The 17,498-nt window shown below is 47.3% G+C and overlaps 1 protein-coding gene and 1 long non-coding RNA gene across 3 annotated transcripts in view; one reads left to right on the forward strand and one right to left on the reverse strand.

Annotated features, from left to right (window-relative positions):
• Positions 1-17,498, reverse strand: part of KIAA1549L (KIAA1549 like) — a 274,273-nt gene that overhangs the window by 89,906 nt on the left and 166,869 nt on the right. For both annotated transcript variants that reach the window (XM_070229192.1, XM_070229191.1), the window contains exons 7-10: positions 15,029-15,191; positions 13,431-13,490; positions 7,898-8,049; positions 2,540-2,711 (exon numbers count right to left, since the gene is read on the reverse strand). In XM_070229192.1, the coding sequence (XP_070085293.1) occupies positions 2,540-2,711; positions 7,898-8,049; positions 13,431-13,490; positions 15,029-15,191 (547 nt within the window). The remainder of the gene's footprint in view (positions 1-2,539; positions 2,712-7,897; positions 8,050-13,430; positions 13,491-15,028; positions 15,192-17,498) is intronic.
• Positions 13,023-17,498, forward strand: part of LOC138916554 (uncharacterized) — a 28,122-nt gene continuing 23,646 nt past the window's right edge. Inside the window, exon 1 of the long non-coding RNA XR_011423800.1 lies at positions 13,023-13,217. This is a non-coding gene — a long non-coding RNA (uncharacterized lncRNA). The remainder of the gene's footprint in view (positions 13,218-17,498) is intronic.

A 17,498-nucleotide genomic window follows, 5' to 3' on the forward strand; every position in this document is an offset into this window, starting at 1 on the left:
CACTCTTACAGTTCTCACGTCTCTCTTCAGCATTGTCAGTTTCTCCCTGTCTATTACAGTGAGCGAGTGACATTCAAACACGCCCCCCATCTCCCACGTGCCCCCAGCAACTGCACCATTCATCTTCTCCTCTTTGCTGTCACCACTTCCCCACCCCATCCTCTCCCCAGTCCACTCCAGCCAAGCTGTCTCCATCACCTGTTCCTGGAAACCACTCCTGCCAAGGTCACCAACAACCTCCATTTTACCAAATTCAGTCAATCTCCATCCTCACAGTACTTCGCCTCTCAAGAAGTAAGTTGATGCAGTAGCTCCCTCCCTTCCAGAACGTTCGCTTCTTTTGCTTATTCACAGAGCCGGCTCTCCTGGGTCCCTCCCATCTCCCCGCTGCTCCTCAGCGCCTTCTGCTGGTTGCAGTTCTTCCCTCATGGATTCCCCAGCGATACTCATGGCTCTCCTGCTTAATCTCACCCACTCCCTTAGCTGTCAATGTCACCTCTGTTGATGACTCCTCAGTTTACATCTCCCGGGCTCTACAGGAGTGTCTAGGACATCTCAAACCTAACATGTCTAAAACCAAACTCTCAGTTCCATCTCCCCCATTCTCACTCCAGCTCCACTGAACCTCTCTATCTTTTGCATCTTCTGCATCTTGACAGATGACACCACAACCAGCACTCAAGCAAACGTCTAGGAGTCACCCTCGAGTCTTCTGGCCCTCGCCTCCTCCTGCCACACACAGAGTCCGTTGTCTCGTCCCATCAGCTCTGTCTCCACAAATATCCCACATCCATCCACTTCTCTGAGTCCCCCGTCTAAACCTTCGCCTCTCGCCTGGGCACCTGCCACAGTTTCCACTCCTGTCTTCCACAATGTATTTCCTACCTGGAGAGAGGTAGAAAGAGCTGAAAATGGAACCCTGGGGAGCCCTCAGAAAGACAGTGCAGCAATACCAGTGAAGCAAGTAGCAGACCTGACCAGCGATGGGGCCAGAGCCCACAGGGAGAAGGGAGAAAGGCGCAAAGGGAGAGAATCTGAGTTAAAAATGGCATTTCAAAGATGAGATTGCAGAGGGTGACCATCACTTCCAGGGAAAGGCATGTCTGTGAGGATGTGCTGGCCGAGTGGAAGTGAAGCCACAACAACACGTGGGCTGGACCATCACCACGGAAGCCCGACTGCCCCCCGCCCCAGACAAAGGCAGAAGATGAGGAGGAGAGGAAAACCATGAGCCAGGTGTCAGGTTCGTAAGGAGTGTGGATACCAACTAGGAAATCAACAGGAAATGACCGTCCATGCCCTGTATGCTCAGCATGTTATCAAATCTTTCTTCCTCATAATCTCTCACCTTCATCACCTCCCCTCTCCCTCACTCTCTTTACAGCCTTGCTTGGGTCCCCAACACCTGGGCCACCAGAGCCTCCTCACCAGTCCTGCCTCCTCCTGTCCTGGACACTGCTGATAGATTAACCTCCCAAATCATGGGTAGTTCCAATACTACCACTCCCTGCTTGGAAATCTTCAGTCGCTCCCACAGCCCATCACATCACGCACAGCCTCCTCCCTCTGCCATCCCAGGCCTGCATCTCCCAAGGAGTCCCCCTTTCTGACCCCACCAACTCCTCCTCATGTTTCAGTCTGAACCCCTTGCTTTTCAAGCACACCTGGTACTTCTCACCTCCATTCTTTTTCTCATACTGCTCTGTCCTTCCAGAATATACACCTTCCTCTCCCTCTGTTGAAATCTTAGCATGTAGTACAGTTCAGAACACACATTTGGAGTCAGACAGATCCAGATTCAGATCTTGGCAAACTAGGTACCAGTTCTGCGATACCAAGCAAGTTACTTAAGTTTTCCAAGCCTTGGTTTCTTCATCTGTAATTTGGAGCTGAATGAAGTTGCCCAATGAGAGGAGAAAGTGAGAAAGTCTATGTAAAGAAATGAGCATATTAGCTGCCTCAGGGGAGGATATTCAGAGGCAGTTATTATTTTCACTACCCTTTCCTGTCCACTCTTCCAGACGCCCCTGCAGAGCAAGCTCTCCCTGCGCTGACCGGGCACCACATCGCCTCCTCACGGCACCGGCCCGTGGTCCACTCCTTCCCATCTGCACGGGCTCCCTCTCTGCTCCTGAAAGCCAGGGACCAAGTCTTGCCCACTCTGTATGTCCTCCAGCACCAAGCACTGTTCATATAGGTCTCTATAAATGCTTACTGAATCTACTCGTCTTTAACTCCCCAGCAGACAAATATAATCTGAGTTATGGTGATTTTTCCAGCTGTTCACTGGACTACACTGAGGAGGAAGAGCGGGTAGGACTCGGGGAAAATAATGTCACGATCATCCTAACGTCCAAAACACACCCCTTAACCAAAGTCTATCGATTCAAAGAACACAGGAACAGCTGACTGATTTAAGAACCTTCTAGAACAAAATGTTTAGCTTTGGGTCTATTAACATCAGTTTGGGGAATCACTTTGATTTGCAGGAAACATTTAATGTTGGTAAAAATCGTGAATGGAAAGACTATGCCCTTACGGTCAGCTTGCAGAAGGACGACATGATGCAGGGTCAAGGCCATCCTTTGGGAGTCAATGGTGCTCAGGATCTTGGCAGCTGCGGTCCCCAGCAATGGCTTCCCGTTGTACAAAGTGTAGTAAGTCAGCTCCACTGGGTCCTTGGGTCCCGGCACCCGCTGCATCTTCACCATCTGTCAGAGCAAGAGAGGCTGTGTTACGGGCATCTTGCACAGAGCCTGCAATCAAACGGGCAATCAGCGGGCTCCCTCCTGCCTGCTGACGCCTCCGTGGCTACGTGGGCCCACAACAGCTGTTCTAGACATCAACCTTCATGTACCTTCCTATCACCAACATCTCAAGATGCCCTGTGATCACTGGAGGGGGAGGCAGGGAGGAGAAAAAGATTTTGAAAATATGAACATCTGGAAAAAACAGTTTGAGGCTGGAGAAGAGAATGCTGAAATGGTGATGTCTTCCAGCCTCCAGAGAACTCTGGCCTCATTTGAAAATAGGCCTCCACATTAATTCAGGGCATGTTAGGTTATTCTCAAACAAGATTTCTAATTTCAATTCCCGCAACTGTCAGAGAGGAAAAAAAATGAACTTATACGTCTGCAATTGAAAAGATCTCTAATAAAGGCAGTACTTGGAGACCCAAAGTTCTTTTTCTAAAAAAACCTTTGTTGCTTTCTCTCATTGTACAAGTTATACGCATTCACTACAGAAAATTTGAAAATACAGAAAGGCATCAAGAAGTGAAATAAAATGAAAACAATTTGTAATCCCTCCACTACAAACTAATTACTATTATCATTTTGGAGTATTTACTTCTATTGTTTGTTTCCCCACAAAAGCCTTTTATTTATTATTTTACAAAATAATTTTCATACACTATATATAGTATCATATTTTGCTATTTTTACTTGCATCCAGAAATGGCCTTGAATATAACAAAAGCATAAATGTTAGTTTCTACACAGCATTTCAGTGCACACCTCACAAACTTATTTAGCAAATCCTTTATTGTCAAACACTTACATTGTTACTCATTTTTGAGTATTATAACTAACAATTGATAACCATCATAAATACATAAAATGTAAATGTTAATACCCACATAATGCTCATACTGCATGCATGACTCATAAACTTAACTAACCCTTCATTTTTTAAGTTGTTGTCCACTTTTCACTATTACAATCAATAACTGATAAACATTATAGTATAGTGTAGTATAGTATTTTATAAAGTGTATATTATAGACTATAAGTGTCATACGATACTAAAGATACTACAAAACTGTTTATAGTAGCATTGTTCATAATAGCAAAAAACCAAAAACTCCAAAAGTCACAAAGAGTAGAATGGATAAAGGAGTTATGGTAGAGTCACACAATGAAATATTATAGGGTAGTTTAAGTGAACTATGGTTATTTATATCAATATGGTGAACACAAAAGCCTGATGTTGAGCAAAAGAAACAAATCACAGAATATAAAATTCAAAAACAGGCAAAACTAAATGATGTATTGTTTAGGGATACACATGTGGATGGTGAAATCTATACAGAAAATACAGGCATGATTTAATACAAAATCCAAAAGCACACTCAACTCTGATGGAAAGGAAGGCAGTATGCATACTCAGAGAAGACACAGAAAAGGCTTCTGGGGTAAGGTAAGGGTAATGTTCTTTCCCTTTGGGTTGTGGGTTCCTTTTATTAGTGCTCTTTAGAACACATATTTTTACACTCCTTTGTTCATATGCTATATATAACAATTAAAAATAGATATTACTACAACCCAATAAGAAATGAGTTTTTAAAAGAACCTGACCAGACACTTCACAAAGGAAGATATCTAAATAGCCAATAAGCACAGGAAAATTCAAATTAAAACCACAAGGCACCACTATCACCCACCAGAATGCCCAAAGTGAGAAGGGCTGACAACACCACGTGCTGATGAGGACCTGAAGCAAGGGACCTCCACATCCGGCTGGTGGGCGTGGAAAACGGTACACTTGGGAAAAAGGTCTGGCAGTTTCTCACAGAACTAACATACACCAACCCTACGAACAAGCAATTCCACTCCTATATAACCAAGAGAAATGAAAGCACATGGCCGTAAAAAGCCTTGTAGAAGAATGTTCATAGCAGCTCTGTTTATAATAGCTAAAAACTGGAACAAGCCCAGGTGTCCATCAACTGAAGAATGGACAAACTGTAGGGTATTCACACAAGGGAATAAGATTCTGCAATAAAAAGGAATAAACTACTGAATAACACAAAATGGACGAATCTCAAAAACACTACACTGAGTGAAAAAAGCTTCATATGAAAGAGAATATATAGAATAAAGGATTCCATTTATATGAGGTTCCAGAGCAGTCCAAACTAATCTGTGGTATGGAAATGATATATGTTATCAAATATAAAACAGTATTAAAGTACATTGTTAATTGTAGAATCTAGATAGTGAGTACATGGGTGTTAGCTGTATAGTTTTTTTCAACTTTTCTGTGAGTTTGAAAATATTCATAATAAAACGTTGGGGAAATGTAGATATTACCAAAAACAAGGGTCTTGTGGACATTCGAATTTGGAAACAAGTTGGTTGAACGAAACTAAGATTTCTTTACTCAGGTCTTGTTAGAGGCTTTGAAAGATTCTTGGGAATCTTCAAGCCAGGGCTACAGGCTGCAGCCTCACCCAAAGTGACCTGGGCAGAACCGCTTCACCTCAGGGAACCTTATGGGGCCACTCTGCAGACACTCTCTGAGAAACACTGCTCCCACCCTTCCATCTTGGTGTGCAGCTCTGCCTCTTCGAAATGAATTTGCTGTGTTTGAAAGTGCCCAGGTCACTGCATCCTCCTCAACACTGGACGGGACCATTTTACTAAGCTTTGGAAGGTGAAAATGGCATTACTTTGATGACAAGTGAGTTAAACATTTAAAAACGTTCATTGGTCATATATATTTCTTCTTTGAACTCAATTTCTCAGATATATCCACTAGAGAAATATCTTTAAGTTCTAGACATCTAAATCTCCATATTCATGAAGGCAGCTCATCTTTTAAAATTATTTGATCCTAGAAGAAAGGCCTCTGGGTGGAAGGATGACGTAAGCTTTGTAGACTGAATTTTACTTGGGAAACTTGGGCGTGTCCTTCCTGCCCCCGGTGGGAGAGGAGGTCAGGAGAGGCAACAACCAGCCACGAGTGAATGAATTCACACATCTAACAACTTCACTCAATTTCAATTTAATAGCAAATTCTTCTTACCCAGATTTCTCCAAGGTAATGTCAGAAGGTGATCTACAGCCTCTGTGAATTAGGGATTTGCAGAAATAAACCCCTACTTGCTTCCCTCAGACTTTCCTGGTGACTCTGGGGGCCAAGCACACTGAGTCCTCAGAAGAAATGAGAGAGAGAACATCTCACTGGGCCCTTTCAACACACAGAATGTGTTAGATTTCCTAGGTTTATGAATAACACCAGGATCGTAGGGTGGTTCTTTCTCCTCCTTCAGCTAAGGCAAGTCCCGTTTCACTGTCCTCTGAGTCCAGCAACTTCCTTTCTGTTATTTGGAGAAGCCTGAATTATAGGGCTCACATGGACCCCACAGATGGGAAGTCACAAACCTGTAATGTGAAATTAACCATCGCTTTTCCTCTTGATGAGGCTATCACAGACCAGAGAGACTTTTAGAAGCAAAACCTTCCAACAGAACCAAGGCCCAAAGTCACCAACTGTGAATGGGAGCCTGGAGCCCCATCAGGGGCACAATGCTGACTCACTCAGGAAGGTGCGTACCAGAAGATGAGTTGTTTGCACCTTTTTTTGAAAAGATTAAAAAGATCTGTTGCTAGTCGTCTTCTTTTTTTTTCCTTCTTCTCCCCAAAGCCCCACAGTAACAGTTGTATACTCTAGTTGTAAGGCCTTCTGACTGTGCTATGTGGGATGCCGCCTCAGCTTGGCTTAGATGAACAATGCTAGGTCCAAGCCCAGGTTCCGAACTGGTGAAACCCTGGACCGCCGAAGTGGAGCGCACAAACTTAACCACTCAGCCACGGAGCAGCCCCCGTTTGCACTTTCAAGATTGCCTGGGGACATGATCTGCAGACAGATTGTGGTAACGTCTGTAATTTCCTTTAAGACGCTTCCTTGTGGGCAGTGTGATACTACGCACGTGTGTTTGGGTGAAGTTACACCCCAGATGTGGTCAATCTCCAATGAAGAGCTCACACCCCAGGGGCACCAGGCTGGATTCCAATTAGGAGGCCCACCTTCTAGAGAGAGTGACCAGGAGCATGCCTGTAATTTCATATCTCGCAAACAGAGCTTTGCCAATTAGCATAACAAACCTTAGAAATGGGTTCTCATTGGTGAAATTAGTGGTATTCAACATATGTGGATTGGCTAAAACACACTAGAGACTCTCACTTTTGCTTGAACTGGATAAGGAACCTAGAGAGGCTGAGAGCCCCCACCTGGGGGACGGCTACTGTCTAGAAACAGACTCTAAGAAGAGTTGAGTGCTTGTAATTTATTTGTGAGGTACAAGGCACTGACAGGAGGATGAGGAGGTGACACAGGGGTGTGAAGGGAGCTAACGAGGGGCACATCAACAATCCAGTTACCACAGTGGGCAACTGAAGCTTAATCCTGTGGGAAAGCTCTGGAAATGATCTAAAACAGACATTTCAGAACTCTCCTAGCCAAGGGGCAAGGGAACTGGGGTATTTATAACCCCCACTGGTTAAGTCACAGGCACCTCTGGCCAGCTGTGGTACAGGCAAGGTGGGTTCTGGCATCTCAAGGGCAGCCCTCCAACATCGATTCCGAGGCGGCTGCCGGAAGTTCACTGTCATTCACAGAAAGGGTAAGGGGGTTTGGGCAGAGCACCAACGGAGTCTGCTAGAGCTCCCAGCCCAAATCCCTGCGTGGTCGTGTGTCCGTTACAAACTCAGAGGGCTCTGTTGGTTAGAGCAGACTAAACGAGGCCTGAGAAGGCCTGAAAGCAGTGAGAGCTGGGACCTCATCGAGCCTACAGCCTAGGCTGGTGACTAGTTTGTGCCTGCGGACTGATAACTTCTTGTTTAATAAACATCTGTGTGTGTGAAGAATCTGTTCCCAGACCCCCTTTCCTTACAATCTAGTAGTGACTCTGTCGGGGGGTAGCTAACTCTCACCCTCCTTCAGGATTTTGATGGTTATGACCACCCATCCTCCCTAACCTAAGAGCCGTGTTGATTAAACAGCTCTGGCAGTTTGCACCACAGCTGCTCCTCTGCACACAGCACGATTCACTCAGTCTCAGGACACACATTCCCACACATTTATCAGAAGACCCAGTGGCTTCACACACACCCACCTGCACAGTGTAGCTTCCCAGGGTGGTGGCCCGTTTAAACCGCCGGCCTTGTTGCTGGGACATCATGAACAGCTGGGCCAGGCGCTGCTCCATGACCCGGGCGAAGCTCTGGTTGTGCATGCCCACCAGCGAACTGTCCACGCCCTGCAGCACTGTGGAAACAGAAGGCAGAGGGCTGCTCAGAGGACAGCCTCCCTACTGACTCAGAAGCCACAACCACCGCCGGGCACTGAAGGATACCAGGCCGACCTCATGTCAGGGCCTGGCCCTTCTTCCCTCACTTACCTTACAGCAGCCCCAGGAGGCTGGAATCACTATCTACATGATACGGATGCTGGAAAGGTTAAGTGACTTGTCCGAGGTCACACAGCTGCTAAATACAAAGTCAGGGTTCACACCCAAGCCTGTGTGGCTCCAGAGCCTGCGCTCTCTCCTCCATGAGCTGTGACGTGTCTAACGCTGCTGGATTAAATCAAACCTTGCTGAAGATGGGATGTGTTGTTAAGAGTCCATGTGGGAACAGAGCATAGCTGCGGGTACAGCTAATTGGGTTTTACCGGTTCCTGGCTCAGGGCTACCTTTATTTTATTTCTCCTTCTCAACGGCTTTGCTGAAGTCTCTGAGCTCATCCTGCAACCCAGACCCTCACACCTGGGCAAACCACCTGCTCCATGTCCTCACCCCTCCCTCCTCTGTGGGTCCTTTTGGGACCCACTCCTGGGGCTGCCCAGGGCCTCTCTGGAACTCTCCCACTTGAGAGCAGGACAGCGTAAGAGAGAGTGGGCTCTCAGCGCTGGCACAGGCCATCTGTGGGACGTTAGGCAAACCACTGGCTCCCTGAGTCCAAGTCCTCCTCTCTGAAAAGGGAACAAGAAAGTCTACATCACAGCAAACGTGTTCCTAATGGGCTCTAAGGCTGAGATGAAACAAGATGTCTAAAGCAGCTTAGCCCGGTGCCTGGTGGTGGAAGGTGAATGGAGTTCCTCTCTTCCCACCCCTCCTCCACCACTGCACTTTGTCTACACCCAGGGCTCTCTGTGGTCAGTAGGTGAGGTATTAATGGTGGAATTCCAGGCAAAGGCTAGCGCATGGAGGAGGATTTTAATGAACGCTACGGCCATCCGAGGATTACCATGGTCACTTACCATGGGGGCAACCGCCTTTCGCTGTCTATCCCAAAGTCCAGGCCTTCCTCCAAGTCCCTTGGGAAGCACACTTCACCCCAAACACACAAACACTGCCTTCCAACATCATCCCTGAAATGAAAAATGCTAAAAACAATTCTCATCTTCCTAAAGGGACCACAGCTACATGGGCTGAGAATGTAATACAGGATTTTTCATTTGGTAAAGGGTGTTCTACCACAGTCCAGCCAAGGACCATTAATACCACCCATCTACCAGAATATGGAAACAGCTCGGATGAAAAGAATGTGCTGTTGTTATGATCACATTCCATACAGCGCCAGATCAAGCAACTGACGACAACAAGAGATAGAGAATGCTGTTTAAACCGATCAAGGGAGAAATAAAACCCACAGCAGAGTCTCAGAAATTACTTCCTTGAAGCCATAAATGCCAAGTAATCCCCATGGAGAGTATATAGCAGCTCTCTTTTTAGGGCCCTTGTGAGGGACTCTCAGCTCATCTGTCAGCAGCATTCCTGCAAACAAAGATAAAACTCTCCTGTGCTGTCCCCGCCACGGCAGGTCCCAGAGAGGCCCCTCACAACCCTCCTGACATCACCTCCCTCGTGGCTCCAGAGAGCAGAGCCCACGTCCTTGCTGGTTCAAAGACCAGCTGCTGAAGGATCACCCTAAGTCGGCCTCTCCTGACCACTAGATGATAGAGGGGGGCACAGGACAGTCGAGGAGCGTCACCTTGGGGTACTTTATGGGAATCCCAGTGAGAATTAAGGGCCGACATGGAAGAAAGGGAACAGTGAAAGGCTCCAGGTGATGACAAAGTTCTGGAAATAGTGGTGACAACTGATAGCACTGTGAATGTACTTAATGCTACTGAATTGTACACTTAAAAATGGTTAAAATGGTAAATTGCCTATTACATGTATTCTACCACAATTTCAAAAATTGAAGGAAAAAAACCCTCACGTAAGGGCAGGAGGCTGTGGGCACCTGCCGCAGAGTCACAGCCCCATGTGCCTCATCGGCCTACCTGCAGAGAGGATGTGTCCTTCTTAACAGGCAGCTGGGGGAGCTCTGGGGCTGGCACTAGAGGCCTGAGTTTGAATCCTGGCTCCCTCTTACTGAGTGTTCTTGGGCAAGTCGCTTATTTCTTCTGAGCCCCTTATCTGAAAACACAGGGATCGTAACCCACTCCTTATTGTGTCCTTGTGAGGAACAAATACTGTATAAAAAGTGCTTCCAGCAGAGTGCCATAAGGCACTTGAGAGGATGCCCACAGTGGCAGCTGCCATTGTTGCTCACATGTGCCCCCTTCTTTGCTAGACACACCCTGACTAGAGCGAGAAACCCCACGGAGAATATAGAATGTGCTGCAGGTCTGTGTCTCCTCGCCTGACCCCTGAGAAGAGCAGCAGGCCCCAGGCTCCGGGCCCTCTCCGCCAGCCTGGAAGGGAGTGGTAAGGAACGTGTGCTCATGTCTCTCACAGCCACACAGAAGGTGGCACCGTAAGGGAGCTGGGACCCTGGCACAGGTGCCCAGGAAGAGAGCAGCCTCTTCGCACACCAGCCGGGGCCCCGGCCGCCCACCCTTGGCCATCACTGACTCAGCTTAGGGGAGGTGGGCAGGTCCCCAGTTGTGTTCAAAGGAACTTTGTCCAGAAGCTTGGGTGGTTGTTACATCACCGGTTTCTTACTCCTTCTTTATTCACAATTGCACTGGGCTCTAAACTTCCAATGATCAGGCCTGGTCAGCCTCCATGTATTCAAGCTGAACTGTTTTATTCATGGTTGAAGCCCACATATTCAGAGCCAAAAGAACCTGAATGCTCAGTTCAGATGTTCTCATTCTAAAGGTGACAGCGTGACACCCAGAGAGCCTGAACGACCTGCTCAAGGACACACCAGGTTAGTATGTAGCAAAGCTGAGACCAGAAGAAATCGTGGGATTGCTGGGCCTGGGGGATTTTGAGTCTGGTGGGTGAAATAAAGACAGATGAGTAACTCTAAGACGGGCGCTCGCCTGTGTCAGGCAGCAATACAAAGTGTGCGCATCTCTGTCCTGCCTCACTCACACAACCAGGTTCCAGGACCCACGGGTAGCAAGGTGGCCCCTGGATTCTCCATAAAGAGGGACAGCAGGAGTAACCCTAAACCAGTGATTTCTCACCAAAGAGGGACCCACACTCAGGGAGGGGAGAAGTGTACAGTGTGCAAAAACATATTTAATATAAGTTTAGTTGGAAAACAGATGAGAACATGTCAGGGTTTTATAATACAATCTACAGAAAGGAAAGCTGCTCCAAATCCTCTTGGCTGCTAGCAATGAGCAGAAGACCAGGTGCTGTGATGAAGGTCTGGGAGGAACAGGCAGAGGGCTTATTCAAGGGGCTGTGGCTTTGAACAGACTGAACAAAGCTCTCTCCACCTCTCAGTTCCCAATCTCCTATCCCTTCTGGAAGCAATGGCAAAAGCTGGGGGTGGCTGCCAGTGGGTGTAGAAAGTGGTCAGGAGCCAAAGGGAAGGGAGGAGGGTCATCCTGAGACGTGGTTCCTGCCCGGCCAAAGCACTAACCAACTGATCCAACGAGCCCCAAGCACACGGCCAGAGGCCACTGTTGACTCAGATGACCAAGAGCGCTAACAGCCCTAACAAGGGAGGGTTGCACAGGAGAGCAGGGAGGGCCTTAAGTCCCAGGAGAATCCTGAAAACAAGACCACGTGTTGAGCTTTTTATTACGGTTACGTTTCTAAGACACAGGCAGGACAAGATCCAGGGACAGGAGGAAAGGATGAAAGAGGAGGTCGTCGAGGACAGCCGTGTTTCAGGGGGGATTTGTTACCATTTCATGTAACCCTTCAAGTTGACAGAAGGGGAGAGATGTCTACAAGTTAAAAAGCCGCATTCCTGGTGGAGGAAACGTGATTTTGTAAATGTTACATGTTGGCTGGTTTCAAAAATGTGTGGTGGCTTAGCATTGTCTATCAGGCATAAACTGGTGGGGTTTTTTCCTTTTTAAACATATTTCTTGTTTAAAAAGAAAAAAAAACAAAAAAACCCACATCTCTTTAGTTTGCCTTCTTAGCAAGTAAAATAACCTCTGCCTATCCACAGCTCCGCAGAGAGACAGAAATGCAGTTTTTTGCAGCTGAGCAGAGGCTGCGAGCAGGCTGGCTCCTGAGCCAGGACTAGAGGCAGCAGCCCACCTGCTGCTTTTTTGGGATGGCGGGTGAGGGAGGAGACGGGGAGGGAAGGAGTAAGAAGGGAGGTTTCAGACGGGGCTGCTAGCCCAAGCCCATCTCCCACGACCTGCAGGATCTTCCGCCTTGTGATGAGCTGCATGTGTCCCCCCCACGAGCTGCAGGCATCCCCCCCAAATCCACATGTTGGAGTCCTCACCCCAAGGACCTCAGAATGTGACCATATTTGGAGATAGGGCCTTAAAAGAGGTAATTAAGGTAAAATGAGGTCATTAGGGTGGGCCCTAATCCTGTATGACTGGTATCCTTATAAGAAGAGGACACTGGCATAGAGACACGTGAGGACATGGCGAGAAGATGGCTGTCGACAAGCCAAGGAGAGAGGCCTCAGGAGAAACCACCCCCGCCCACACTTTGCTGTTGGACTTCCAGCCTCCAGAAGTGTGAGGAGTCTAATTCCTGCTGTCGAAGCCCCCAGTCTGTGGTGCTGTTACGGCAGGCGAGCAAACTAACATGGTCCCCCTCCAGTGCCTCCCCTTTACAGCTGGGCTGGCCACTTTTTCTCCTACAAACATCTATCTTCTCTTTTTGCTCCAAACCCTTGCTTCTCTGATTTCCAGAGCTACTGTCTGGCTTCTGAAAAACACACACAAGAACTTTTTTTGCTGTTTCATAAAGCTCAGCTGGGAAATGTCAAGGAGAAAGAAGAAAATGCCACCAAAACACCCTTTACTTCCCTCTGCCCTCACTCTCAGGACACCCTGGGCTGCACCAGGACGAGTGTGGGTGTGGGCCTTGTGCCGGGGAGAGAGAAAGGCATGCCCAGCATTCCTCTGACTTTCACTGGGGTTTCAGAGGGCAGTACAGAAAGCCCTCCTTAAACAGAGAGACAGCCACTCACAGGGACATGCCCCAGATGTCTGCAGGTTAACGCTGTCCCTTCTGATGGGTCCAGAGGCCACTGGATGGGACTCTCCAGGTAGGTGCTGTGACTTGTTTATTTAATATTCATCTCCAGTGTGATGTCTTTTCTTATCTCAGCTTATCCACCCACTTCTGGTCCTGTGGAATAACTCCTTGGCTTATAAGACGGGACCCAAGAAAAGACACTAATCCTATCACTGAAGGGCAGGCAGTTTTAAAAAACAAACCAACCTGTTAGGGTGAAAGGGGAAATAAAATATGAGATTACCTGTAATCACCCAGTAGTCTCTGGTTGTTTCCGATGTGTCAAGGTTGGGATATTCCAGTGCTGAAACAAACAAGAAACACGCCAAATTACTTTCACAGGTTTTCTGTGTAAATACTCTAAGGGGAATTGGACAGAGTGACAAAATAGCAAGCAGCTAAATACTGCTTTATCATCTTGAGAACTCTGGGACATACGGGCCAAAGCTATCTTGCTATTCAAAAACCAAAGGCTCAGGAAAGGGCTGACGTTCAGACGACGTCTTCCAGGGTTGGGGGTCTCTGCTCTTTCAGTTTCTCCATCAAAACCTTCTCAAGTGGAGCATCTTCATTATCAAGACCTGCAGCTGGAAACTGCCCTAACTGCAGCTTTCTCTTTAAAAATTATCCAACCATTGCTAGTATTTTTAGGAATAATGATCTCTTGAACAGATTTTGCCAACGTCAAGGACTCAGTTTAGCAGCCGAAAGCTTGTAACGAACAGTCATTTCCTTACAGGTGCGGTGAGCATCAGAGTTAACACATGTAAAGGGTTTTGCCTGGGGCCTGGCTCACAGTAAGTGCTCAATAAATCTTAGTCCTTATCATTGTCATTATCAGAATATCAAGATGATGAGAGAAAATAAATTCTTCACATGCTGCCATGTGACATAACATCATCTTTTGTGACATCATCTTTTCCATAAAATCCAGAGTCATCTTTCCTTACTACATGGAAATTCTCAAAAGCTTGCCATTAAATCAACGTCCAAAAAAATTTTGAGCGGCTGTGATGTGCTCAGTACATTCACACACATCATCTCATTTATTTACAATATCAAAAGCAACCATAGACGGAAACACAAATGAGATCATAATGTGCTAAAAAAAAAAAAAAAGCTTGCCTTGTGACCTCAAGAAACGTTCCCATGATCAAAATCAAGAGCACAAATCTTTACTTCCTTTTGGCTACCAGGGAAGTGTTGGGTACAAAATGTAGGCTGCTATCTTCGAAGGCTACGCCCGCTGCATGGTAAAGAGGATCACGCAACTGAAGCATTAGAAGAAGATGAGGCCACAGGACTAGGGGACTTCATCAAGCGAAGTCACGATGCTGGTTGCAGATGAGCTGCATTATGATGTCTACGGCCAGGGCACGGGCTGAAGGCCGGGGAACACCTGCCGATGGCAGAAGTGGAGGAAACATAGCAACCCAGATTGCCCTGAGGGCAGACGCCCTCCCGGGCGGGACTGCAGGCCCAGAAGGAAGACTGCTTGGGTTCATACCCAGGTTCCATGTCTCCCCAGCTATGGAAGACTGGGAGTCTCTTGGAGCTTCAGTTTTCTCATCTGCAAAAACAGGGCTAATTTTGCACCTACCTTATAGGGTGGTTGTGAGGATTAAATGAGATAAGGGATATTTGAAGAGTAAAGGCACTTAAGTGTTTTTTTTTTCAATGTGCAATAAACTTATCATCATTTCGATCCCCATTTACCACAAATTTCACTTGTTCTTTTATGACAAAAGAGTTAGTACGCGGCCTGGCACAATAGATGTTTGTTAAATGGGGAAAGGCCCTGGGAAAAATGGCAGAATCCCTGCACGGCGTGGACATACTCACGTTCAGCAATGGTGAGCGGCGGGTAGGTGAGGTAGAACCCCACCAGCTCAGCCGAGAGCTGCCGGAGGAGGCTGCTGGCCACGGTGCCGTTGAGGATGGAGCTGCGGTTGCCCACCACATACACCAGGGTGACTGTCTGGGAGGCGTTGGATGTGCTCACAATCTGAATGGACACAGGAGGGAAGGGAGGGGAGACATGCCAGATAAGACGAGGGTCTGTTTCATGGAGGCCAGGGGAGAAGTTTCAGCAGAAGTCGAGGGTAGGAATGAAAGCAAGGAGGGAAAAGAGCAAGGAAGAGACAAGATTAACAACAGCCGTCATTTACTGATTGCTCCCTATGTGCCAGGCATCGTTATCTCATTTAATCCTCACCACAACCCTAGGAGGTGTATCCAGTTATGACTCCCTTTTACAAAGGAGGAAACTGACGCCCAGAATGATCAAGGGACTTCCCCAAGGTCACACAGCTAATAAGTGATGGAGCCAGGGTTCCAATCCAGGCAGCCTGGCTTCAGGTTTTAACCAGTGCATGGATCTTTTCCAGTGCCTAAAATGTCTCAGGTTACTTTCATGCTTCTGAAAATGTGAAATAGAGCATAGGAATGTTAAACTTAAGGAGAGCTAAACTGTTCAGACAGAGAACGCTTGAGTCAAACTTCTGGGGAATTTTAAAGTTGAAAGAACAGGAATATACACCAGCTGATCACCACCCCAGTAAAGGACAGAGTGACTGAACCTAACGACAAAAGGAATTCGGAGATATAAAATAACTTCTTTAGAGAGCGATGACATTTCCTTGCGGTCTCCTAATTCAATATAGAATATGTAAATATTACTATGAGATGATGTGGTTTTCTTCTTGCATTTTGTCCAAGTCGGTTTTTTATTTACCAGAAAATGAGGTTCCCTGGGTCAATGTATGGATAAGAATATCCCACAGATGCTATTTGAAAAACAGATACAGAGGAAGGCATTCAACTTGGTGAGACAGTCTCTGTTGGGTTCTGGGCCAGGTGTCTGCCCCTCCCCCCTCTCCAGAATCGCTTGCACCCCCTCCCATGTCCTGCTCAGTGTCCCTGAGGCAGACCCTGTGCACCACCTCAGTGGGCTCCTTTGACCTCTGGCTTCAGCTAAAAGGAGGCTGGGAGGATGTGAGAGAGAGGGAGGACAGTGAAACCAGAGTTTTGGTGTCCAGGACTCCATCCCTGTGGGGACACAGTTCCTGTCAGCCAACTCTGGCTTCTGGCTTCCTATAACTGCTCCCACCTCTTACAGCCTTGGCAACCGCACTGTCCCTGTGGTTCCCCCCAGAGCCTGCCCACGCTTCTGCAAAGGGTCTGTGTTATTGGCCTTTCCTCCAATTACCATCATTTGAGTGTGCCTTCTCTTCCTACAGGGACCTGACTGACACCCCGTCTTTCGCAGACCTTTGTGTGTTCAGACATACATACCCCTGCAATTTTCCTTTTAAGTCTTATTTTTAAGAAGACTGCCATAAGAAGAGCTTCTTCACATTATTTCCTACTTTTTCCCATTAGTGGAATTTCCTTTTCAATTCTCTAACACAGAGCCTACAGTCCATGATTAATAACATACTGAGTCAATGTTTCTGGTCAACTCTTACTCTCCTCTCTGAAGTATTTTTGGAATGTGGTTGAGCCACGGGTATTCAGGTCTCTTTTCCAGGGTATCACAAAGAAAGGCGCTTCTCTCTAACAATTCAAAAGACCTCACTATAGTGCCCCCTAAACAAATAATAACTAAAATAACTTTTCAACCTTTATCTCTATCATGAACATTCTATCTTTTGTTTTTCAACAAAACTAAATCCCACTGTAGCAAGAAGCCTACAGAGCTTGCCGTATGGAGACCTCTATACACACTACACCCGACCAGGTGAGGGATGGGAACTTCTATACGCAGTACACCCGTCCAGGTGAGGGATGGGGACCTCTATACACAGTACACCCGTCCAGGTGAGGGATGGGGACCTCTATACACACTACACCCGACCAGGTGAGGGATGGGAACCTCTATACACACTACACCCGACCAGGTGAGGGATGGGAACCTCTATACACACTACACCCGTCCAGGTGAGGGATGGGGACCTCTATACACACTACACCCGTCCAGGTGAGGGATGGGGACCTCTATACACACTACACCTGTCCAGGTGAGGGATGGGAACCTCTATACACACTACACCCGTCCAGGTGAGGGATGGGGACCTCTATACACACTACACCCGTCCAGGTGAGGGATGGGGACCTCTATACACAATACACCCGACCAGGTGAGGGATGGGAACCTCTATACACACTACACCCGACCAGGTGAGGGATGGGGACCTCTATACGCAGTACACCTGACCAGGTGAGGGATGGGGACATCTATACGCAGTACACCCGTCCAGGTGAGTGATGGGGACCTCTATACACAGTACACCTGTCCAGGTGAGGGATGGGG

This window comes from Equus caballus, chromosome 12, assembly GCF_041296265.1.
Source record: "Equus caballus isolate H_3958 breed thoroughbred chromosome 12, TB-T2T, whole genome shotgun sequence".
NCBI classification, from domain to species: Eukaryota; Metazoa; Chordata; class Mammalia; order Perissodactyla; family Equidae; genus Equus; species Equus caballus.